At 50.5% G+C, this 22,415-nt stretch overlaps 1 protein-coding gene across 1 annotated transcript; it reads right to left on the minus strand.

The window, feature by feature from the left end:
- Window positions 1-4,871: 4,871 nt before the first annotated feature.
- Window positions 4,872-6,198, minus strand: LOC119968688 (zinc finger BED domain-containing protein 5-like). Its single transcript, XM_038801285.1, is given in 2 exon segments — window positions 4,872-5,988; window positions 5,990-6,198. Coding segments are annotated over 2 exon segments (1,326 nt in total).
- Window positions 6,199-22,415: the final 16,217 nt, after the last annotated feature.

Below are 22,415 nucleotides of genomic sequence, written 5' to 3' on the forward strand. Positions count from 1 at the left end.
TGAAAAATGCCTTTGGGATGAAGACTGGGAGACACTGAAACACAAGTAGCAATCTCGGGAGGACTGTCATCTTCACAGTCTGTACCCTCCCCGCCAATGACAGCGGGAGCACGTCCCACCTCCGGAAGTCACCTTTCATTTGCTCAATCACCCTGCCCAAATTTAACTTATGGAGCTGACTAAACTAATGTGGCAGGGGGATGGGAACCGATGCAGGAAGTTGGATGGTAGTAAAACAGGGACAGAAGCAAAAGGAAGTAAGGGGAAAAGTGCAAGGCAGAGAAGACATAGTCAAAAATCTAAAAGGGCGACAGTACAAGGTACAGTGACTGAGGGGAGCTCAGTGAATAGGCCCAGTAATAAAAAAAGGAATAAAACTGGAGATGTTAAGATTCAAAACAGATGTAAAAAAACCAACATAGGTGTACTTTACCTGAATGCTCGTAGTATTCGGAATAAAGTAAATGAGTTGATGGCACAAATCATCGTAAATGACTATGATTTAGTGGCCATTACTGAAACATGGTTAAAGGATGGTCACGACTGGGAGTTAAATATCCGAGGGTATCAAACTATTCGGAAGGACAGAGTGGATGGTAAGGGAGGTGGTGTTGCTCTGTTATTTAAGGATGACATCCGGGCAATAGTAAGGGATGACATCAGTGCTATGGAGGATAAGGTTGAATCCATTTGGGTGGAAATCAGGAATAGTAAGGCGAAAAAGTCACTGATAGGAGTAGTCTATCGGCCACCAAATAGTAACAATATGGTGGGGCAGGCAATGAACAAAGAAATAACTGATGCATGTAGAAATGGTACAGCAGTTATCATGGGGGATTTTAATCTACATGTCGATTGGTTTAACCAGGTCGGTCAAGGCAACCTTGAGGAGGAGTTTATAGAATGTATCCGCGATAGTTTCCTAGAACAGTATGTAATGGAACCTACGAGGGAACAAGCGTTCAAGATCTTGTCCTGTGTAATGAGACAGGATTGATTCATGATCTCATAGTTAGGGATCCTCTCGGAAGGAGCGATCACAATATGGTGGAATTTAAAATACAGATGGAGGGTGAGAAAGTAAAATCAAATACTAGTGTTTTGTGTTTAAACAAAGGAGATTACAAGGGGATGAGAGAAGAACTAGCTAAGGTAGACTGGGAGCTAAGCCTTTATGGTGGAACAGTTGAGGAACAGTGGAGAACCTTCCAAGCGATTTTTCACAGTGCTCAGCAAAGGTTTATACCAACAAAAAGGAAGGACGGAAGAAAGAGGGAAAATCGACCGTGGATATCTAAGGAAATAAGGGAGAGTATCAAATTGAAGGAAAAAGCATATAAAGTGGCAAAGATTGCTGGGAGATTAGAGGACTGGGAAATCTTTAGGGGGCAACAGAAAGCTACTAAAAAAGCTATAAAGAAGAGTAAGATAGAGTATGAGAGTAAACTTGCTCAGAATATAAAAACAGACAGTAAAAGTTTTTACAAATATATAAGACAAAAAAGAGTGGCTAAGGTAAATATTGGTCCTTTAGAGGATGAGAAGGGAGTTTTAATAATGGGAAATGAGGAAATGGCTGAGGAACTGAACAGGTTTTTTGGGTCTGTCTTCACAGTGGAAGACACAAATAACATGCCAGCGACTGATAGAAATGAGGCTATGACAGGTGAGGACCTTGAGAGGATTGTTATCACTAAGGAGGGAGTGATGGGCAAGCTAATGGGGCTAAAGGTAGACAAGCCTCCTGGCCCTGATGGAATGCATCCCAGAGTGCTAAAAGAGATGGCTAGGGAAATTGCAGATGCACTAGTGATAATTTACCGAAATTCACTAGACTCTGGGGTGGTCCCGGTGGATTGGAAATTAGCAAACGTGACGCCACTGTTTAAAAAAGGAGGTAGGCAGAAAGCAGGAAATTATAGGCCAGTGAGCTTAACTTCGGTAGTAGGGAAGATGCTGGAATCTATCATCAAGGAAGAAATTGCGAGGCATCTGGATAGAAATTGTCCCATTGGGCAGACGCAGCATGGGTTCGTAAAGGGCAGGTCATGCCTAACTAATTTAGTGGAATTTTTTGAGGACATTACCAGTGCAGTAGATAACGGGGAGCCGATGGATGTGGTATATCTGGATTTCCAGAAAGCCTTTGACAAGGTGCCACACAAAAGGTTGCTGCATAAGATAAAGATGCATGGCATTAAGGGTAAAGTAGTAGCATGGATAGAGGATTGGTTAATTAATAGAAAGCAAAGAGTTGGGATAAATGGGTGTTTCTCTGGTTGGCAATCAGTAGCTAGTGGTGTCCCTCAGGGATCCGTATTGGGCCCACAATTGTTCACAATTTTCATAGATGATTTGGAGTTGGGGACCAAGGGCAATGTGTCCAAGTTTGCAGATGACACTAAGATGAGTGGTAAAGCAAAAAGTGCAGAGGATGCTGGAAGTCTGCAGAGGGATTTGGATAGGTTAAGTGAATGGGCTAGGGTCTGGCAGATGGAATACAATGTTAACAAATGTGAGGTTATCCATTTTGGTAGGAATAACAGCAAACAGGATTATTATTTAAATGATAAAATATTAAAGCATGTCGCTGTTCACAGAGACTTGGGTGTGCTAGTGCATGAGTCACAGAAGGTTGGTTTACAAGTGCAACAGGTGATTAAGAAGGCAAATGGAATTTTGTCCTTCATTGCTAGAGGGATGGAGTTTAAGACTAGGGAGGTTATGTTGCAATTGTATAAGGTGTTAGTGCGGCCACACCTGGAGTATTGTGTTCAGTTTTGGTCTCCTTACTTGAGAAAGGACGTACTGGCGCTGGAGGGTGTGCAGAGGAGATTCACTAGGTTAATCCCAGAGCTGAAGAGGTTGGATTATGAGGAGAGGTTGAGTAGACTGGGACTGTACTCGTTGGAATTTAGAAGGATGAGGGGGGATCTTATAGAAACATTTAAAATTATGAAGGGAATAGATAGGATAGACGCGGGCAGGTTGTTTCCACTGGCGGTTGACAGCAGAACTAGGGGACATAGCCTCAAAATAAGGGGAAGTAGATTTAGGACTGAGTTTAGGAGGAACTTCTTCACCCAAAGGGTTGTGAATCTATGGAATTCCTTGCCCAGTGAAACAGTTGAGGCTCCTTAATTACATGTTTTTAAGGTAAAGATAGATAGTTTTTTGAAGAATAAAGGGATTAAGGGTTATGGTGTTCGGGCCGGAAAGTGGAGCTGAGTCCACAAAAGATCAGCCATGATCTAATTGAATGGCGGAGCAGGCTCGAGGGGCCAGATGGTCTACTCCTGCTCCTAGTTCTTATGTTCTTATGACCCCAGTCCCTTGACACCTGAATCCCCAGGTACCTAAAACTCCTTCCCCCCACTTTAAACGGCCACATTGTATTGTTACCAGGCGGCCTCTGATTCACCTGCACCATCATCACCTCAGCGCTTCACTGTTTTGGGAGCAATATTTAAAGGCCACTCCTGCACACAATTAGCACACTTCAATCCCAAGGGAGCTGTTGGGAGGTCATGGCTTCCAGATGTAAGAGACATTCAGCACCCATATTTACAGATGCCTCCCTTGAGTGCCTGCTGGATGCAATGGAGGCCCACTGCAATCTACTCCAGCCAGCTCTAGTTGAGGACCTGCAACCAAAATCACCAATCCAACATGGGAGGCGGTGACAGCGGTGGTCAGTGCAATGACCTGCAGAAGAGGACAGCCGTCCATTGCCACAAGAGAATGAACAATCTCCTCTCTTCTGCCAGCATAAGCCACTTTCCTCGTTACTCACAACTCACAAACGCTCAGACCCATACAGGGATGTCACTGAATATCAGCTCAAGGGACACCACCACTAAACTCATCCATACACATCATCTCACCTATGGGTCATGTCCTCATCACCACCCTGCCCCCCCCCCCCCCCCCCAACCCCTCACCATCCACATATGTCAGACATCTTTATCACCTGCCCTGGCGTGCACCCTGCTTTCACTCTCTCCACTTGTCTTCATGACATATAACAAGTGGGAGAGGTCCCGGGCAGTTAGTGAGATGCCAGAAATCAAGGCCCTCATGGATTTTGAGGAGAGAGCGATTCAGCTGGCTGGTGAGGATGTGGACCGTTCCTGTGCTGATGGTGAGGTCGACGGCGATAAACCAAGTGAGGATCCACCATTGCAGACAACAATGTTGTTGCTTCTCAGGCCCCTGCCATGCACTAATGGCTTCCCCTTTCTTTCTCAGGCCCCTGCCATGCACTAATGGCTTCCCCTTTCTTTCTCAGGCCCCTGCCATGCACTAATGCAGTGGTTCCCAACCTTTCTTTGGCCATGCCCCACCTTATCACCTCTAAAATCCTGATGCCCCCCACCCCATATGGTGATATATAATTCTTATAATTTAAAAAGTGAACTCCGTTTCAGCTAGAAGCGTAAAACGCCAATACCTTGGTTTAAACAAGCTTCAAAAGAACATGGCATCCATGAAAAAGAAAAATGAAATAAACAAAAGACAGTTAAAGTTCTGAGCAAGAAATTACAAGAAAAAATAATAATAATGATAAATATGATAAAGAGGTAATAAAGAGAGAGAAAATTTCTATATTAGAATATTGAAATATTTGTGGATTGTCTCATACGAAAACAGCAAATAAAGTTTCAAAACATATAATAGAGAACTGAAATGTTATACAACACAAACTAATTTGAATGGAAGCTTTTTCTGTAATACTTCGATCATTTAAATTATTGTACAATAAAGTAAAGGTACCTATCAAATGCAAAATACCATTTGAGCTCACCTCAAGATAATTAGAATAAAGTTAGTGAGACCCTTGTGCTTCATGCCTGCTGCAAAGAGATTTTATATTAGGCACTAATATGTTTTTGGCATAACTCGATAAATGAAATAAAGCCAAATATCTTCGCCTTTGCATCAACAAGAGTTTTATTTGTTCCTTGAAGTTGTTTATTCAACACATTCAGTTTTTCAAAAATATCTGCTAAATAACTCACAAACGCTTTTCCATCAACGGTTAGCAGGTGCTTCATTTCAGGCTTTTCACTTAAAAAGTCACTAAGCTCATCAAATAGTTCCATGAATCTTTTCAAACAATTCCCCTTCGAAAGCCACCGTACCTCAGTGTGAAGTAAAAGTCTCACATGGTCTGCATTGTTATCTTCACAAAATTGCTTGAAAAGACGCTCACATTTGGCATTAACTTTGATAGCATTGATAGATTTTATAACTGATTTCAGTACCTCATTAAGTACAGGAGAAATATTTTTCGACACTATGTTCTCTCTATGAATAACACAGTGCACAAGAAGCATTTCCGGATTCTCATCTTTCATCAATTTTAAGCAGCTATTTTTCTTGCCAATCATAACAGGAGCACCATCAGCTGCACAAGATGTTATGTTTTCCATTGGTATATTATTGACATCTAAGTAGTGTTTTAGTTTATTATATATATCAGTGGCGGTAGTGGTGGTCTCTAACGATTTGCAGAATAACATTTCTTCAGCAAATTCACATTTATCAATATATCTTACATAGGTTAGCAATAAGGCCTCACCGTCTCTCACAGTTGATTCATCCATTTGTACTGAGAATTTTCTTGATTTCAGCTTTTCAATAAGTTGTGTTTCAATATCTTCACTCATTTCATCTATTCTTCTCCTAACAGTGTTGTTACTGAGTGGCATGGCTTTAACATCTTTGTCATCTTTTTCCAGAACTGTTTTAAGAAATGCTGATATTGATGGTTTAATTAAATCCTCCCCTATAGTATGATTTTTTCCAGATTTAGCAATGAGTAAAGAAATTTCATAACTAGCCTCAAGAGTACGACTGACAGTAACAGTTTGTGCAGTGAACAGAGACTTTATTGTTGATCTTTTTTCAAACTTATCCTTTAAAGATTTGAAGTAATTCAAATCTGAATTTACATACGCACTATGTTTCGCCTTCAAATGCGCCTCAACGACCTCGTTTCATTGATTCGTTGGTCAAGCATTGTTGGCATAAGAGGCAGAAAGGTGACCGTTCATCATGGACAGCGGGTATGAAACCAAGTTTTAAATATTCCTCTGAATACTGACGAACTTTCTTCTTGCTTGCACTACTCATTTTATGCATAGGGTTTGTGACTGAAATAAATATATTGATGATATTCGTCACACTCAAGTTCATATGATACGCCAGCCTAAACTATGTGTATTATCTTACTGTCTATTTTCTAGTCAAATATTATGCATTTTGGCGCGGTTATTATGTAATAACTACACAATAAAGACCTTTTTTACCCAAAAAAAATTATTTACTCAAAATAACATCTGAAACAAAAACTACATATGTTTATCTGCTGGAAAATCCAAAAAAAATCAAAATCGAAAATTTGGACCCAGACCTCCTCAGTCCCGCTCAATTGCCCCCCTTAAAAATCAAATTGCCCCCCTGTGGGGCGTACGCCCCACGTTGGGAACCACTGCACTAATGGCTTCCCCTTTCTCTCTCAGGCCTCTGCCATGCACTAATGGCTTCCCCTTTCTTTCTCAGGCCTCTGCCATGCACTAATGGCTTCCCCTTTCTCTCTCAGGCCTCTGCCATGCACTAATGGCTTCCCCTTTCTCTCTCAGGCCTCTGCCATGCACTAATGGCTTCCCCTTTCTCTCTCAGGCCTCTGCCATGCACTAATGGCTTCCCCTTTCTCTCTCAGGCCTCTGCCATGCACTAATGGCTTCCCCTTTCTCTCTCAGGCCTCTGCCATGCACTAATGGCTTCCCCTTTCTTTCTCAGGCCTCTGCCATGCACTAATGGCTTCCCCTTTCTTTCTCAGGCCTCTGCCATGCACTAATGGCTTCCCCTTTCTCTCTCAGGCCCCTGCCATGCACTAATGGCTTCCCCTTTCTCTCTCAGGCCATCTGGGAAGCGACCGATGATGTCCACTAGTCAAGTCCTTGACTCCAGCCCTGCCGGCAGCACAGAAGAGGAATTTACAGACCCCGGTATAGATAACGTGTAACATCGCTCACCCACACCCTCCACCATCAGAGAGTCAAACACTGTGGTGCGACTTAATTCCATAGTAGCCTTGGGGGGGGGGGGGGGGGGGGGGTCATAATCTGGTGAGACCACACTGTCTGGTCCACATTCACCTCTGAGTTTCCATTGGAGTTCTGGTTGCAGATGCACAAGGGAGTATGTTTGTTTTTATTGTTTGAATCCTACCTACCAAAGGTCCTACCTGTCGGTCCGTTTTACCATTATTGGTCAGGATTGAGTAATTCAACTTGTGAAGTGAGGCCCAACTGTGTGCTACCTGGACCCCCAAGTAACAAAAACGTATATTAGAGAGGCAGAAAGGCAACGTGTCCAATTGGACTCGCCTTCCTGGGGTTATCTGGAAAACAGACACGCTTACCCAGATTTAATTATTTTTTTTAAATAATTTTTATTGAAAGAATTTTTTGCATGAAGATATTTACCCCAACTAACTATGAAATATTACAAAATATTCCCTCTTAACAAATATCCCCCCCCCCCGCCCGAACTCGCGCGCGCGTTGTCCCTCCCCCCCTCCCCCCTTCCCCAAAAACAAACAAAGCAACAATCAACATCAAACATGAACTGCGAGCAAATTTGCCCGCATTTCAACCGTAAATAACCCACCACAACCGTTGTTGCCACCCCCCCCCCCCCTCCCCCCCCTCCCCTCCCCCCCCGGGTTGCTGCTGCTGCGACCTCTGTACCCTATCTCTGAGCCAAAAAGTCGAGGAAAGGCTGCCACCGCCTGAAGAACCCTTGTACCGACCCTCTCAGGGCGAATTTAACCCTTTCCAACTGAATAAAGCTTGCCATGTCATTAATCCAAGTTTCCACGCTTGGAGGCCTCGCGTCCTTCCACTGTAATAGTATCCTTCTTCGAGCAACTAGGGACGCAAAGGCCAGTACTCCGGCCTCTCTCGCCTCCTGTACCCCCGGCTCCACCCCAACCCCAAAGATCGCAAGTCCCCATCCTGGTTTGACCCTGGATCCCACCACCCTCGACACCGTCCTTGCCACCCCCTTCCAGAACTCCTCCAGTGCCGGACATGCCCAAAACATATGGACATGGTTCGCTGGACTTCCCGAACACCTGACACATCTGTCCTCACCCCCAAAGAACCGACTCATCCTTGTCCCCGTCATATGGGCTCTATGTAGCACCTTAAATTGAATGAGGCTAAGCCTCGCACACGAGGAGGAAGAATTAACCCTCTCCAGGGCATCAGCCCATGTGCCATCCTCTATCTGTTCTCCCAGCTCCCCCTCCCACTTGGCTTTCAGCTCCTCTACTGATGCCTCCTCCGCCTCCTGCATTACTTTGTAGATGTCTGATATCCTCCCCCCTCCGACCCAGACCCCCGAGAGCACCCTATCACTCGCCCCCCCTACTGGGGAGCAAGGGAAACCCTTCCACCTGGCGTCTAGCAAATGTCTTCACCTGCAAATGTCTAAACATGTTTCCCGGGGGGAGCCCGAATTTCTCCTCCAGCTCTCTCAGGCTCGCAAACCTCCCATCTACAAACAGATCCTTCAGCTGCCTGATGCCCACCCTGTGCCAGCTCTGAAATCCCCCGTCCATGTTCCCCGGGATGAATCTATGGTTCCCTCTTAACGGTGCCTCCATCAGACCTCCCACTTCCCCCCTGTGTCGCCTCCACTGCCCCCAGATCTTGAGGGTGGCCGCCACCACCGGGCTCGTGGTGTACCTCGTGGGAGGGAGCGGCCATGGCGCCGTTACTAGGGCCCCCAGGCTTATGTTGCCACAGGACGCCCTCTCCATTCGTTTCCAAGCTGCCCCCTCCCCTTCCATCATCCACTTGCGCACCATCGATACATTTGCCGCCCAGTAATACCCCGAAAGATTGGGTAATGCCAGCCCTCCACTATCCCTACTCCGCTCCAAGAAGACCCTCCTCACCCTTGGGGTGCCGTGCGTCCACACGTAGCTCATGATGCTACTCGTCACCTTTTTGAAGAAGGCCCTAGGGAGGAAGATGGGCAAGCACTGAAATAAAAACAAAAACCTCGGGAGGACCGTCATTTTAACGGACTGCACTCTGCCCGCCAGCGACAGCGGCACCATGTCCCACCTTTTAAATTCCTCCTCCATCTGTTCCACCAGCCTGGAGAAGTTCAGCTTGTGGAGAGTCTCCCAGTTCCTTGCCACCTGCACCCCTAAATATCTAAAACTCTTTCCTGCTCTCTTAAACGGGAGTCTCCCGATTCCCTCTTCCTGGTCCCCTGGGTGTATCACAAATACCTCACTCTTGCCCAAGTTTAGCTTGTACCCCGAAAAGTCCCCAAATTCTGCTAGCAGTTCCATCACCTCCGGCATTCCCCCTTCTGGGTCTGCCACGTATAGCAGCAGGTCGTCCGCGTACAGCGATACCCGGTGCTCCTCCCCGCCCCTTGTCAGCCCTCTCCACCCCCCTGAGCCCCTCAGTGCCATCGCCAACGGTTCAATTGCCAGTGCGAAGAGCAGGGGGGACAAGGGGCACCCCTGTCTGGTCCCCCGGTGGAGCCCAAAATACTCCGATCTCCTACCATTCGTCACTACACTTGCCGTCGGGGCCGAATAGAGCAGCTTCACCCATTTAATAAATCCCTCCCCAAATCCAAACCGTTCCAGCGTCTCCCACAGGTACTTCCACTCCACCCTATCAAATGCTTTCTCCGCGTCCAATGCCACCATTATCTCCGCCTCACCCTCCACTGCCGGCATCATGATGACGTATAGCAGTCTCTGCACGTTCGTATTAAGCTGCCGCCCTTTCACAAAACCCGTCTGGTCCTCGTGTATCACCCCTGGCACACAATCCTCTATCCTGGTAGCCAGGATCTTTGCCAGCAGCTTGGCGTCCACATTCAGGAGCGAGATAGGCCTATATGACCCACACTGCACGGGGTCCTTGTCCCGCTTCAAGATCAGAGAGATCAGTGCCTGCGACATTGTCGGGGGCAGAGCCCCCCCCTCCCATGCCTCGTTGAAGGCTCGTACCAGCACAGGGCCCACCAAATCCGCATATTTTTTGTAAAATTCCACCGGGAACCCGTCTGGCCCCCGCGCCTTCCCCGTCTGCATATGCCCAATCCCCTTGACTAGCTCCTCTAACCCTATCGGCGCCCCCAGCCCCTCTACCAGCTCCTCTTGGACCTTGGGGAACCTCAATTTGTTCAAGAAGCCCTCCATCCCCCCTCCCCTCGTCGGCGGCTCTGACAGATACAGCTCCTTATAGAAGTCTCTGAAGACCCCATTTACTTCTGGCCCCTTCTGCACTACGTTCCCACCCCTCTCCCTCACTCCCCCAATTTCTCTAGCCACATCCCGCTTGCGGAGCTGATGCGCCAACATCCTACTCGCCTTTTCCCCATATTCATAAATCGCGCCCTGCGCCCTTCTCCACTGTGTCTCTGCCTTTCTGGTGGTCAACAGGTCGAACTTAGCCTGCAAACTGCGCCGTTCCCCCAACAGCCCCTCCTCTGGTGCCTCCGCATATCTCCTATCCACGTCCAAAAGCTCCCCCACCAGCCTCTCCCTCTCCTGTCTCTCCCTCCTTTCCCTATGTGCCCGTATGGAGATCAGCTCCCCCCGGATCACCGCCTTCAGGGCCTCCCAGACCATCCCCACCTGCACCTCCCCCGTGTCATTAGTGTCCAGATATCTTTCAATGCTCTTCCGGACCCTCTTACACACCTCCTCATCCGCCAGCAACCCCACATCCAGGCGCCACAGCGGATGCTGGTCTCGCGCCTCCCCCATTTCCAAATCTACCCAGTGTGGCGCATGGTCTGAGACCGCTATGGCCGAGTACTCCACTTCCCGTACTTTCGGGATCAGTCCCCTGCTCAATACAAAGAAGTCAATTCTAGAATAGACTCTGTGGACATGGGAGAAAAAGGAATACTCCCTCGCCCTCGGCCTCCCAAACCTCCAGGGATCTACCCCTCCCATCTGCTCCATAAACCCCTTTAACACTTCTGCCGCTGCCGGCCTCCTACTCGTCCTTGAACTCGATCTGTCCAGCACGGGGTCCAGCACTGTGTTGAAGTCCCCCCCCATGATCAGGCCCCCTGCCTCCAGGTCCGGAATGAGGCCCAGTAGGCGCCTCATGAAGCCAGCGTCGTCCCAATTCGGGGCATACACATTAACCATCACCACTTTCTCCCCCTGTAGCCTACCCTTCACCATGACATATCTACCCTCTTTATCCGCCACCACCTCCGCCGCCACGAACGACACCCTCTTCCCTACCAGGATCGCCACCCCCCGGTTCTTTGCGTCCAGTCCTGAGTGGAACACCTGTCCCACCCACCCCCTTCTCAGGCGGACCTGGTCCGCCACCTTCAAATGGGTCTCTTGTAGCATTGCTACATCCGCCTTCAGTCCCTTCAAATGCGAGATTACTCTCGTTCTCTTGACCGGCCCATTCAGCCCCCTCACATTCCAAGTGATCAGCCGGGTCGAAGGGCAGCCCGCCCCTCTCCCCTGCCGACTAGCCATATCCTGTCACCTGCTCGCCCCGAGTCAGCCCTCCCCTTCTGACCCGCTCCCCATGGCGATGGCGCCCTCCCCCCACCCCTCCGGTCCTCAACTTCTCCTCCCTGGCCTTTTCAGCAGCAACCCGGTAGCCCCCCCTTCCCCCCTCCCCCCCAGGCTAGGACCCTTCCTAGCCGCGATGCACCCTCCATAGCACTTCCGTAAGTCAGCTGGTTTACGCTGACCTGGCTGCCCCTGCCACAATCCGACTCCTCCCGGCATGGGGGACATCCCCCCCCCTTACCACCCCTCCTTGACCCCGCTCCAGCGCGGGAAAGGGAGCCATTGCATAAAAAAAAAAAAAAAAAAAAAGGGGCCTCACGGTAGCATGGTGGTTAGCATCAATGCTTCACAGCTCCAGTGGTCCCAGGTTCGATTCCCGGCTGGGTCACTGTCTGTGTGGAGTCTGCACGTCCTCCCCGTGTGTGCGTGGGTTTCCTCCGGGTGCTCCGGTTTCCTCCCACAGTCCAAAGATGTGCGGGTTAGGTGGATTGGCCATGCTAAATTGCCCGTAGTGTAAGGTTAATGGGGGGATTGTTGGGTTACGGGTATACGGGTTACGTGGGTTTAAGTAGGGTGATCATTGCTCGGCACAACATCGAGGGCCGAAGGGCCTGTTCTGTGCTGTACTGTTCTATGTTCTATGTTCATTGCTGACCACGCCCCTTCCTCCCACCCTCCTCCCTCCTCTGCCCCGCGCGCGGGAAACCAGAGGAAAGCCCGCGCTTTCGCCCTGCCACTCCCCACCCCTCCATCTTCAGTTCCACCCCTGTCCCCGATCCCACACCGATAAAAAAAACCCCCACAAGAAACACATACCCCCGGCACTCCCCCCCCACCCCGCCCCCCCAACATAACATTATAAATAACAGAAAAAAGAAAAAAACTGGTAGAGAGAAAAAAAAGGGGTCCAAAAATACAGCCAAGTGAAAATCCAACCAAAAGAAAGCCACGTGTCCAGCTTAAAGTACCAGAGCGGCAACGACCGCCAAGTATCCCCTGGTTCTAGTTCGAGTCCAGCTTTTCTTCCTGGACAAAGGCCCACGCCTCCTCCGGGGACTCGAAATAGTGGTGCTGGTCCTTATAGGTCACCCACAAGCGCGCTGGCTGCAGCATCCCGAATCTGATTCTCTTGGCATGCAGCACCGCCTTCGTCCGGTTGAACCGGGCCCGCCGCTTTGCCACCTCCGCACTCCAGTCCTGGTAGATCCTCACCGTCGAGTTCTCCCATTTGCTGCTCCTCTCTCTCTTGGCCCACCTCAGCACCCTCTCCCGGTCACTGAGTCGCTGGAACCGAACCAGCACCGCCCTCGGGGGTTCGTTTGCTCTTGGCTTCCTGGCCATTACTCTGTAGGCCTCCTCCAGTTCCAGGGGCGAAGGGACGGCCCCTGCCCCCATCAGTGAGCCCAGCATTTCTGCCACATACCTCGGGAGGTCCGACCCCTCCAGCCCTTCTGCCAGGCCCAGGATCCTCAGGTTTTTCCGCCTCATGCGGGTATCCATCCCCTCCAGTTGGTTTTGCCATTTCAGGTGGAGTGCCTCGTGCACCTCCACCTTTCCCACGAGGACCGTGACCTCCTCCTCCCTCACAGCCATCTCCTGCTGCAGCTCCCGAATTGACGCCTCTTGGGTCGCCTGGGCTCCCATCAGCCTGGTGGTCGTCGCGTTCATCGACTCCAGCAGCTCCACTTTCAGCTCCGTGAAGAAGCGCAGGAGAACGGCCTGCTGCTCCTCCGCCCATTTCCTCCAGTCCTCGGGTGCGCCGCCGGCCGCCATTTTGGGTTTCTTCCCCCGCTTTTTTCGGGGAGCTGCTGCCGCTTTTTTTTCTGCCCCACTTCGGGTGACGACCATAAGTTTTGCAGGGTTCTCCTCTGGGAACCTTCCCCCACCGGGAATCGTCGTTCCAGCGCCGTTAGGGGCCCTCCAATCGGCCCGAAAACACCTTCCTCGCAGGAGCAGCCAAACGTGCGACTTAGCTGGTCATAGCCGCAACCGGAAGTCCTACCCAGATTTAATTTATAACCAGAGAAGGAGCCGAAGGTACTAAGTGTCTTCAATACACCATTGATGGAGGGAGTTGCGTCTGTAATATATAGAAGCAGGACATCAGCTTAAAGAGATACCTGATGCTCCACCCCCTCACGACTAATACCCCTCAATTGATTAGAGGTCCTCAAAGCTATAGAGAACAGCTCTATTGCTAGGGCCAACAAGAGTGGAGAAAGTGGGCAGTCCTGTCTGGTGCCCCAATTTAAGAGGAAGTAATCTGAGCAGCGAGTGTCCGTGTGAACACTGGCCGTAGGAGCATTATTTTTTTTAAATCATTTACAGGATGGACGTTGCCGGTTTAGCCAGAATTTATTGCCCATCTCTAGTTGCCTTTTAGAGGTGCTGGTAAGTTGCCTCCTTGAACCGCTGCAGCCCTTGAGGTGTAGGTACATCCACTGTGCTGTTAGGGAGGGAATTCCACGATTTTGCCCCAGCGACAGTGAAGGAACGGCGATGTATTTCCAAGTCAGGGTGGTGAGTGACTTGGAGGGGAACCACCAGTTGGTGGTGTTTCTAGGTATCTGCTGCTGTTGTCCTTCTAGATGGTAGTGGCCGTGGGTTTGGAAGGTGCTGAGTAAGGAACCTTGGTGAGTTACAGCAGTGTACCTTGTAAATAGTACACACTGCTGCTACTGTGCGTCGGTGGTGGAGGGTTTGTTTGCGGAAGAGAGAGCAATCAAGTGGGCTGCTTTGTCCTGGATGGTGTCGAGCTTCTTGAGTGTTGTTGGAGCTGCAATCATCCAGGCAAGTGGAGAGTATTCCATTACACTCCTGACTTGTACCTTGTAGACGGTGGACAGGTTTTGAGGGGTCAGGAGGTGAGTTACTCGCTGTAGGATTTCTAACCTTTGACCTGCTCTGGTAGACACAGTGTTAATATGGCTAGTCCATTCAGTTTCTGATCAATGGTAACCCCAGGAAGTTGATTATGGGGGATCCAGCGATGGTAATGCCATTGAATGTCAAGGGGCAATGGTTAGATTCTCTCTTGTAGGAGATGGTCATTGCCTGGCATTTGTGTGGCACAAATGTAACTTGCCACTTGTCAGCCCAAGCCTGGATATTTTCCTGGTCTTGTTGGATTTGGACATAGAACATAGAACAGTACAGCACAGAACAGGCCCTTCAGCCCTCGATGTTGTGCCGAGCCATGATCACCCTACTCAAACCCACATATCCACCCTATACCCGTAACCCAACAACCCCCCCCCAACCTTAAACCTACTTTTTAGGACACTACGGGCAATTTAGCATGGCCAATCCACCTAACCCGCACATCTTTGGACTGTGGGAGGAAACCGGAGCACCCAGAGGAAACCCACGCACACACGGGGAGGACGTGCAGACTCCGCACAGACAGTGACCCAGCCGGGAATCGAACCTGGGACCCTGGAGCTGTGAAGCATTTATGCTAACCACTATGCTACCGTGCTGACATGGTCCGCTCCCTTATCTGAACAGTCGCGAATGGTGCTGAACATTGTGCAGTCATGTGCTAGCTTCCCTAGTTCTGTCCTTATGATAGATGGGAAGCCATTGATGAAACAGCTGAAGATGGTTGGGCCTAGGACACTATATTGAGGAACACCTGCAGTGATGTCCTGGAGCTGAGATGATTGACCTCCAACCACCACAACCATCTTCGTTTGTGCCGGGTATGACGCCAACCAGCGGAGGGTTTTCCCCCGATTTCCATAGACTCCAGTTTAGCTAGATTCTCCTTGATGCCATACTTAGTCACATGCTGCCTTGATGTCAAGGGCAGTCACTCTCACCTCACCTCCAGCATTCAGCTCTTTTGTCCTTGTTTGAACCAAGGCTGTAATAAGGCCAGGAGCTGAGTGACCCTGGCAGAACCCAAACTGAGCGTTCGTGAGTAAGTGTCACTTAAAAACACTGTTGATGACTCCTTCCATCACTTTGTTGATGATGGAGATGATGGACTGATAGGATGGTAATTGGCTGGGTTGGATTTGTCCTGTTTCTTCTGCACAAGGCACACCTGGGCAATTTTCCACGTTGCCGGGTAGATGCCAGTGTTGTAGTTATAAAGCAGGCGGATCCACGAGGCAAATTTATGGCCGCATCCAAATCTCCCGAGAATCTCAAATAAATATCCCTATTCCACCCTATCAAATGTTTTTTCAGCGTCAAAAGATACTATCACCTCAGGTTCAGGAGCCAGGGCGGGGGAAAGAATAAAGGCGATGTACATTGGCTGATAATTAATGGCCCTTTACAAATCCTATGTGATCCTCCAAAATTATATTTGGGAGGCAAGGCTCCAACTGGGGCGCCGGAACCTTAGCGAGCGGCTTAACATCCGCGTTTAAAAGCGAGGTGGGTTGGAATGAACTGGAGTTAGGTCCTTGTTCCTCCTGAGGAGCACAGAAATAGAGGCTTGTGTACGGGGCGGAGACGATGAGCCCCGGGATAGGAAGTCATCAAACATAATAAATAACAGGTGCGAGCTGTTCCGAGAATGTATTGTAAAATTCAATTGGAATGCCATCCGGGCCTTGGGCCTTACCAGACTGCATCAGCCCAATACATTTTCAAATCTCGGTCGGAGGGTGCCTCCCTTGGACATCTAATGGAAGGGAGAACTCTACACCGCTGAACTTTAAGAGTTCCTGAGAAGTGTGGTGGTATGATTAGCATAGCTGCCTGCCATTGGTGCAGAACACTGGCTTACCATTGGCCCTGGTCGGTCATGTGCCTCTCGACCGGTTGGTTGAGACCAGTCATGTGACGGCTCCCCGATTGGTCGGGATGCTGAGTTACCCTGCCTCCAGGGCGGGGTATAAATACCCAGTACTCCCGGCGGTCGTCCTTATACTGTAATCGATCGCAGGGCTAACATCTAGCTGATTAAAGCCATACTTTTGTTCATGATGTGGAGATGCCGGCGTTGGACTGGGGTGAGCACAGTAAGAGCACGGTGTTGTAAGACTTCTTACTATACTTTTGTTCAGCAACTCGTCTCGCGTTCAATTGATGGTACATCAATTTAATCAGCTAGAAATTTGAAGATGGAGCTCCGGATCAAGCCCGAATGCCTCCGCATCAGCCCGCAAACTCCGAACGCATCAGAAATCTTCAAGCATTGGCTGGCGTGTTTCGATGGCTACCTGGCGACCGCAAGCAGCCCCCCCACCATGGCACAGAAGCTTCATATTCTCCATTCCAGCGTGGGCATGGCGGCCTACGTGATGATAGGGGAAGAAAAAGAGTACGCACGGCCAGGGATAAGCTGATAGGACAGTTTCTTAAGCCGGTAAACAGAGTGTTCGCCCGACATCTGCTGGCTACCAGACAACAGTTCCCCGGTGAGTCCTTAGACGATTTTTACCAGGCCCTCGCTGTCCTGGGGAGGAATTGCGCCTGCCTCCAAGTTTCATCCACTGAGCACATGGAACTTTTGATCAGAGATGCTTACGTGGCTGGGATGCAGTCTGCCGCTATCCGCCAGCGGCTGCTGGAAAAAAACGACCTCAGCCTAACTGAGGCACAGACTCTCTCCACCTCCCTGGAGGTCGCTGACTTAAACGGCCGCGCCTATATCCCCAGCCGCGGTGCAGCACCCTGGGCCTCCTGGCACGCTTACCCACCGCCATCCGCCGCTCCCGACCCCCCTCAGGCCTGCGCCGCGGGACGCCCCGACAAGTCCGCGGGGCCCCGCTGCTATTTCTGTGGGTTCGCCAAACACCCTCGCCCGCGCTGCCCGGCCCGTTCCGCCCTTTGTAAGAGCTGCGGGAAGAAGGGCCATTTTTCTTCAGTCTGCCAGGCCAACCGGTCGCTGCTGTGCCGCGCAGCGACCGGGGATCTCCCCTTCCGGGCCCTTCCGGGCCCTTCCAGCGCACCGCGCCAATCTCTCCCCCCCCGCCCCCGGGCCCCTGCGCCCGGCCTAAGCGCCTCTCTGCCCCGGCTCTCAGCCGCTCCGATCGGCCCGCCGGCACCGCTAACCCTGCCCCCAGCAACCACGAGGGTCCCGCGGGCACCGCCATCTTGGGCCCCGGACGCCACGTGCGCGTCCTGGGCGCCGCCATCATGGGGCCCCGACTCCACGTGCGGGTCCTGGGCGCCGCCATCTTGGGGCCCCGACTCCACGTGCGGATCCTGGGCACCGCCATCCTGGACTGGCACACGAGGTCCTGCCAGCACCTACTCGGCCGACGACGAGTACGACGATGGATCTTCTCCACAGCTCGCGGTCATTCAGCTCGACCAGTCACATCCACGCACGCTCGCCAAGACAATGACGCTAATCCACCTCAACGGGCACGAGATGGGCTGCCTGCTGGACTCCGGGAGCACGGAAAGCTTCGTACACCCTGACACGGTAAGTCGCTGCGCGCTCCCTGTCCATCTTGTAAAACACAAAATCGGGTTAGCCTCAGGTTCGCACTCCGTCTGCATCACCAGGTGCTGCATCGCGGACCTCACGGTCCAAGGGAAGGTTTTTTAAAATTATAAACTCCTTGTCCTCCCCGACCTTTGCGCACCGGCACTCCTAGGACTGGACTTCCAGTGCAACCTGCAGAGCTTGACCTTCCAATTCGGCGGCCCTATACCCCCCCTCACTGTCTGCAGCCCCGACCCCGAACGCATGCGCCCCCTGATGAAATTCCCTCTCTCCAATACCCTCAAATCCCTTAAACGCTGCCTGGGTTTCTTCGCTTACTACGCCCAATGTGTTCCCAATTACGCCGACAAGGCCCGTCCCCTCATTCAGTCCACGACCTTCCCGCCGTCGTCAGAGGCCTGCCAGGCCTTTAGCCGCATCAAAGCGGACATCGCAAAGGCCACGATGCGCGCCATTGACGAGTCCCTCCCCTTCCAGGTCGAGAGTGACGCATCATAAGAACATAAGAACATAAGAACATAAGAACTAGGAGCAGGAGTAGGCCATCTGGCCCCTCGAGCCTGCTCCGCCATTCAATGAGATCATGGCTGATCTTTTGTGGACTCAGCTCCACTTTCCGGCCCGAACACCATAACCCTTAATCCCTTTATTCTTCAAAAAACTATCTATCTTTACCTTAAAAACATGTAATGAAGGAGCCTCAACTGCTTCACTGGGCAAGGAATTCCATAGATTCACAACCCTTTGGGTGAAGAAGTTCCTCCTAAACTCAGTTCTAAATCTACTTCCCCTTATTTTGAGGCTATGCCCCCTAGTTCTGCTGTCACCCGCCAGTGGAAACAACCTGCCCGCATCTATCCTATCTATTCCCTTCATAATTTTAAATGTTTCTATAAGATCCCCCCTCATCCTTCTAAATTCCAACGAGTACAGTCCCAGTCTACTCAACCTCTCCTCATAATCCAACCCCTTCAGCTCTGGGATTAACCTAGTGAATCTCCTCTGCACACCCTCCAGCGCCAGTACGTCCTTTCTCAAGTAAGGAGACCAAAACTGAACACAATACTCCAGGTGTGGCCGCACTAACACCTTATACAATTGCAACATAACCTCCCTAGTCTTAAACTCCATCCCTCTAGCAATGAAGGACAAAATTCCATTTGCCTTCTTAATCACCTGTTGCACTTGTAAACCAACCTTCTGTGACTCATGCACTAGCACACCCAAGTCTCTCTGAACAGCGGCATGCTTTAATATTTTATCGTTTAAATAATAATCCCGTTTGCTGTTATTCCTACCAAAATGGATAACCTCACATTTGTCAACATTGTATTCCATTGGATAACCTCACATTTGTCAACATTGTATTCCATTGGATAACCTCACATTTGTCAACATTGTATTCCATAGAAGTAGCTCTGGCGGCCACCCTGAACCAAGCGGGCAGACCCGTGGCCTTCTTCTCCAGAACACTCCAGGCTTCCGAACTCCACCACGCCTCAGTGGAAAAGGAAGCCCAGGCCATAGTCGAAGCTGTGCGACACTGGAGGCACTATTTGGCCGGCAGGAAGTTTACCCTCCTCACAGACCAACGTTCAGTGGCATTCATGTTCGATAATGCACAGAGGGGCAAGATTAAGAACGACAAGATCTTGCGGTGGCGGATCGAGTTGTCCACGTACAACTACGATATCTTGTATTGTCCTGGGAAGCTCAATGAGCCTCCTGATGCCCTGTCCCGCGGTACCTGCGCCATCGTGCAGATAGACCGCCTCCGCTCCCTCCACGCGGACCTCTGCCATCCAGGGGTGACCCGTTTCTATCATTTCATAAAGACCCGCAACCTGCCCTTCTCCATCGAGGAAGTCAGGACAGTATCCCGTGACTGCCACATCTGCGCAGAGTGCAAACCGCACTTCTACCTCCCCGAGCGCGCACACCTGATCAAAGCATCCCGCCCCTTCGAACGTCTCAGCATTGACTTCAAGGGGCCCCTTCCCTCTAGCAACCGCAACATTTACTTCCTGACGGTGATCGATGAATACTCCCGCTTCCCCTTCGCCATTTCCTGCCCCGACATGACCACATCGACCGTCATTAAGGCCCTCCTCTCCATCTTCTCCCTGTTTGGCTACCCCGCGTACATACATAGCGATCGGGGGTCCTCCTTTATCAGCGACGAGCTGCGTCAATTCCTGCTCAACAGGGGCATTGCCTCTAGCAGGACGACCAGCTATAACCCTCGGGGTAACGGACAGGTCGAGCGGGAGAATGGTACCATCTGGAAGACCATACAACTGGCCCTCCGGTCCAGAGATCTCCCTATTTCCCGATGGCAAGAGGTTATCCCCAATGCCCTACATTCTATCCGCTCCCTCCTCTGTACCACAACAAATCAGACACATCATGAACGTCTTCTTGTTTTCCCCAGGAAGTAATCCTCCGGATCCCCTCTCCCGATGTGGCTGGCCGCCCCTGGACCCATCTTGCTCCGGAAGCATGTGCGGGTGCACAAGTCCGACCCGTTGGTGGAACAAGTCCAGTTACTCCACGCTAACCTGCAGTATGCGTACGCGGAGTACCCCGACGGTCGGCGGGACACGGTCTCCCTCCGGGACCTGGCACCCGCCGGCGTGCGGCCCTCTCCCCCTTCACCACAGACCCCCCCCCCACCTGTCCCTTTCCCCCCCAGCGCCCCACCCAGGCCACCCCTCCCCCATCCATGGCGTCTCCCCCACCAGCCCAGGTTACGGAGACAGTTCAAGGACCATCGCTCCCGGAGTCCAGGACATCAGCTGAACCACCACCATCGGCTGAACCAGCGTCACCAACTCCACTGCGGCGGTCTGCCAGGCCGTCACGGGCAACAAAAAGGCTGATCGAGTCCATTTAACTTTCAACACCACCATGGACCTTGTATGGACACTATGTACTGTTGTTAAATGTCTGGGCCAGTGGGAAGCCAAGGATACATTTTTTTTCCTTCTCTCCTTACTACTCATACCACCAGTTCTCCTCCCCCCCAGCTCTCATTGTCACCCCCCCCCCCTGCTTCTTTCTCCGCAAGGGGTGAACGTGGTGGTATGATTAGCATAGCTGCCTGCCATTGGTGCAGAACACTGGCTTACCATTGGCCCTGGTCAGTCATGTGCCTCTCGACCGGTTGGTTGAGACCAGTCATGTGACGGCTCCCCGATTGGTCGAGAGGCTGAGTTAACCCCGCCTCCAGGGTGGGGTATAAATACCCAGTACTCCCGGCGGTCGTCCTTATACTGTAATCGACCACAGGGCTAACATCTAGCTGATTAAAGCCATACTTTTGTTCAGTAACTCGTCTCGCGTTCAATTGATGGTACATCAAGAAGTGAAAGACCCGTGGATGCAGGAAAAGGGTCAGTTTTCGAGCGGGAGCCACCTCGTGCACGTCTTCTCCTTGCATCAGGCCACCGGAAGCTCCCCCGAGGGAGTTATATTGGACTTAAAACAACCCTCTTTGTCCCTCTGTGAATACTGCCAGATCTGCTGAATTTTTATAGCATTTTTTTGCTTGTATGTCAGATATCTCCAGCATCTGTGGTATTTTGACTTTATTTTACTGAACAGGTGGGGTTATCTTATATGCTGGGATGATTTATATATCACAATGTACATAATTCCAAACCCCATTGTTTAGTTCCTTCTTGAAACCTTGAAACCTGTAATGGTTTCTTATCCCACAACACCTGTTGGCAATCAGCTCCCCACACTTACTGGGCTGGTTTAGCTCAATTGGCTGAGCGGCTGGTTCATAAAGCAGAGAGTGGCCAACAGTGTGGGTTCAATACCCATACTGGCTTAATGTTATTCATGAAGGCCCTGCTTTTCAACCTTCCTCCTCCCTTGAGGTGTGGTGACCCTCAGATTAAATCACCACCAGTCTGCTCTCCCCCTCGAAGAAGAAAGCAGACTATATTGACTTTGTCCTTTTAGTACCATTTTTCGTCTCGGTCTTCTCCAGAGAGAGAGGACCAGAGGAGTCAATCCTTTCTCATACGTCGCTCCCTTAAGTTGGAGAATCAACCATTTAGCCCTGTGTAGCCCTAATTGATTAGCTACGGTAGAAGCACCCAGTCTGGTATACAACCTCTAAATAGAGTTATGGTTGGCCTCCAGGAATGGATGGTCAACTTCCAGGACACTGCTCTGCACAATCCTGGAGTAAAAGCATCAGGGCGTTAAGAAAATTATCGTCATTTTCTTTGAACATTTCTTTTCACCAGTCATAAAAATGTTGAAAATGGGGCGGGGGGGAGGCTCTTTGCTTGACAGCCAAACATTATTCAATTGGGTAAAAAGACTTTTTGCTATTTCAGTTGTAGTAGGAAGGCAGTCCCTGACAAGGATGGATATGTTGGATGACTAACGGTTGGA

This window comes from Scyliorhinus canicula, chromosome 7 (genome assembly GCF_902713615.1).
Source record: "Scyliorhinus canicula chromosome 7, sScyCan1.1, whole genome shotgun sequence".
In the NCBI taxonomy this organism is placed as follows: domain Eukaryota; kingdom Metazoa; phylum Chordata; class Chondrichthyes; order Carcharhiniformes; family Scyliorhinidae; genus Scyliorhinus; species Scyliorhinus canicula.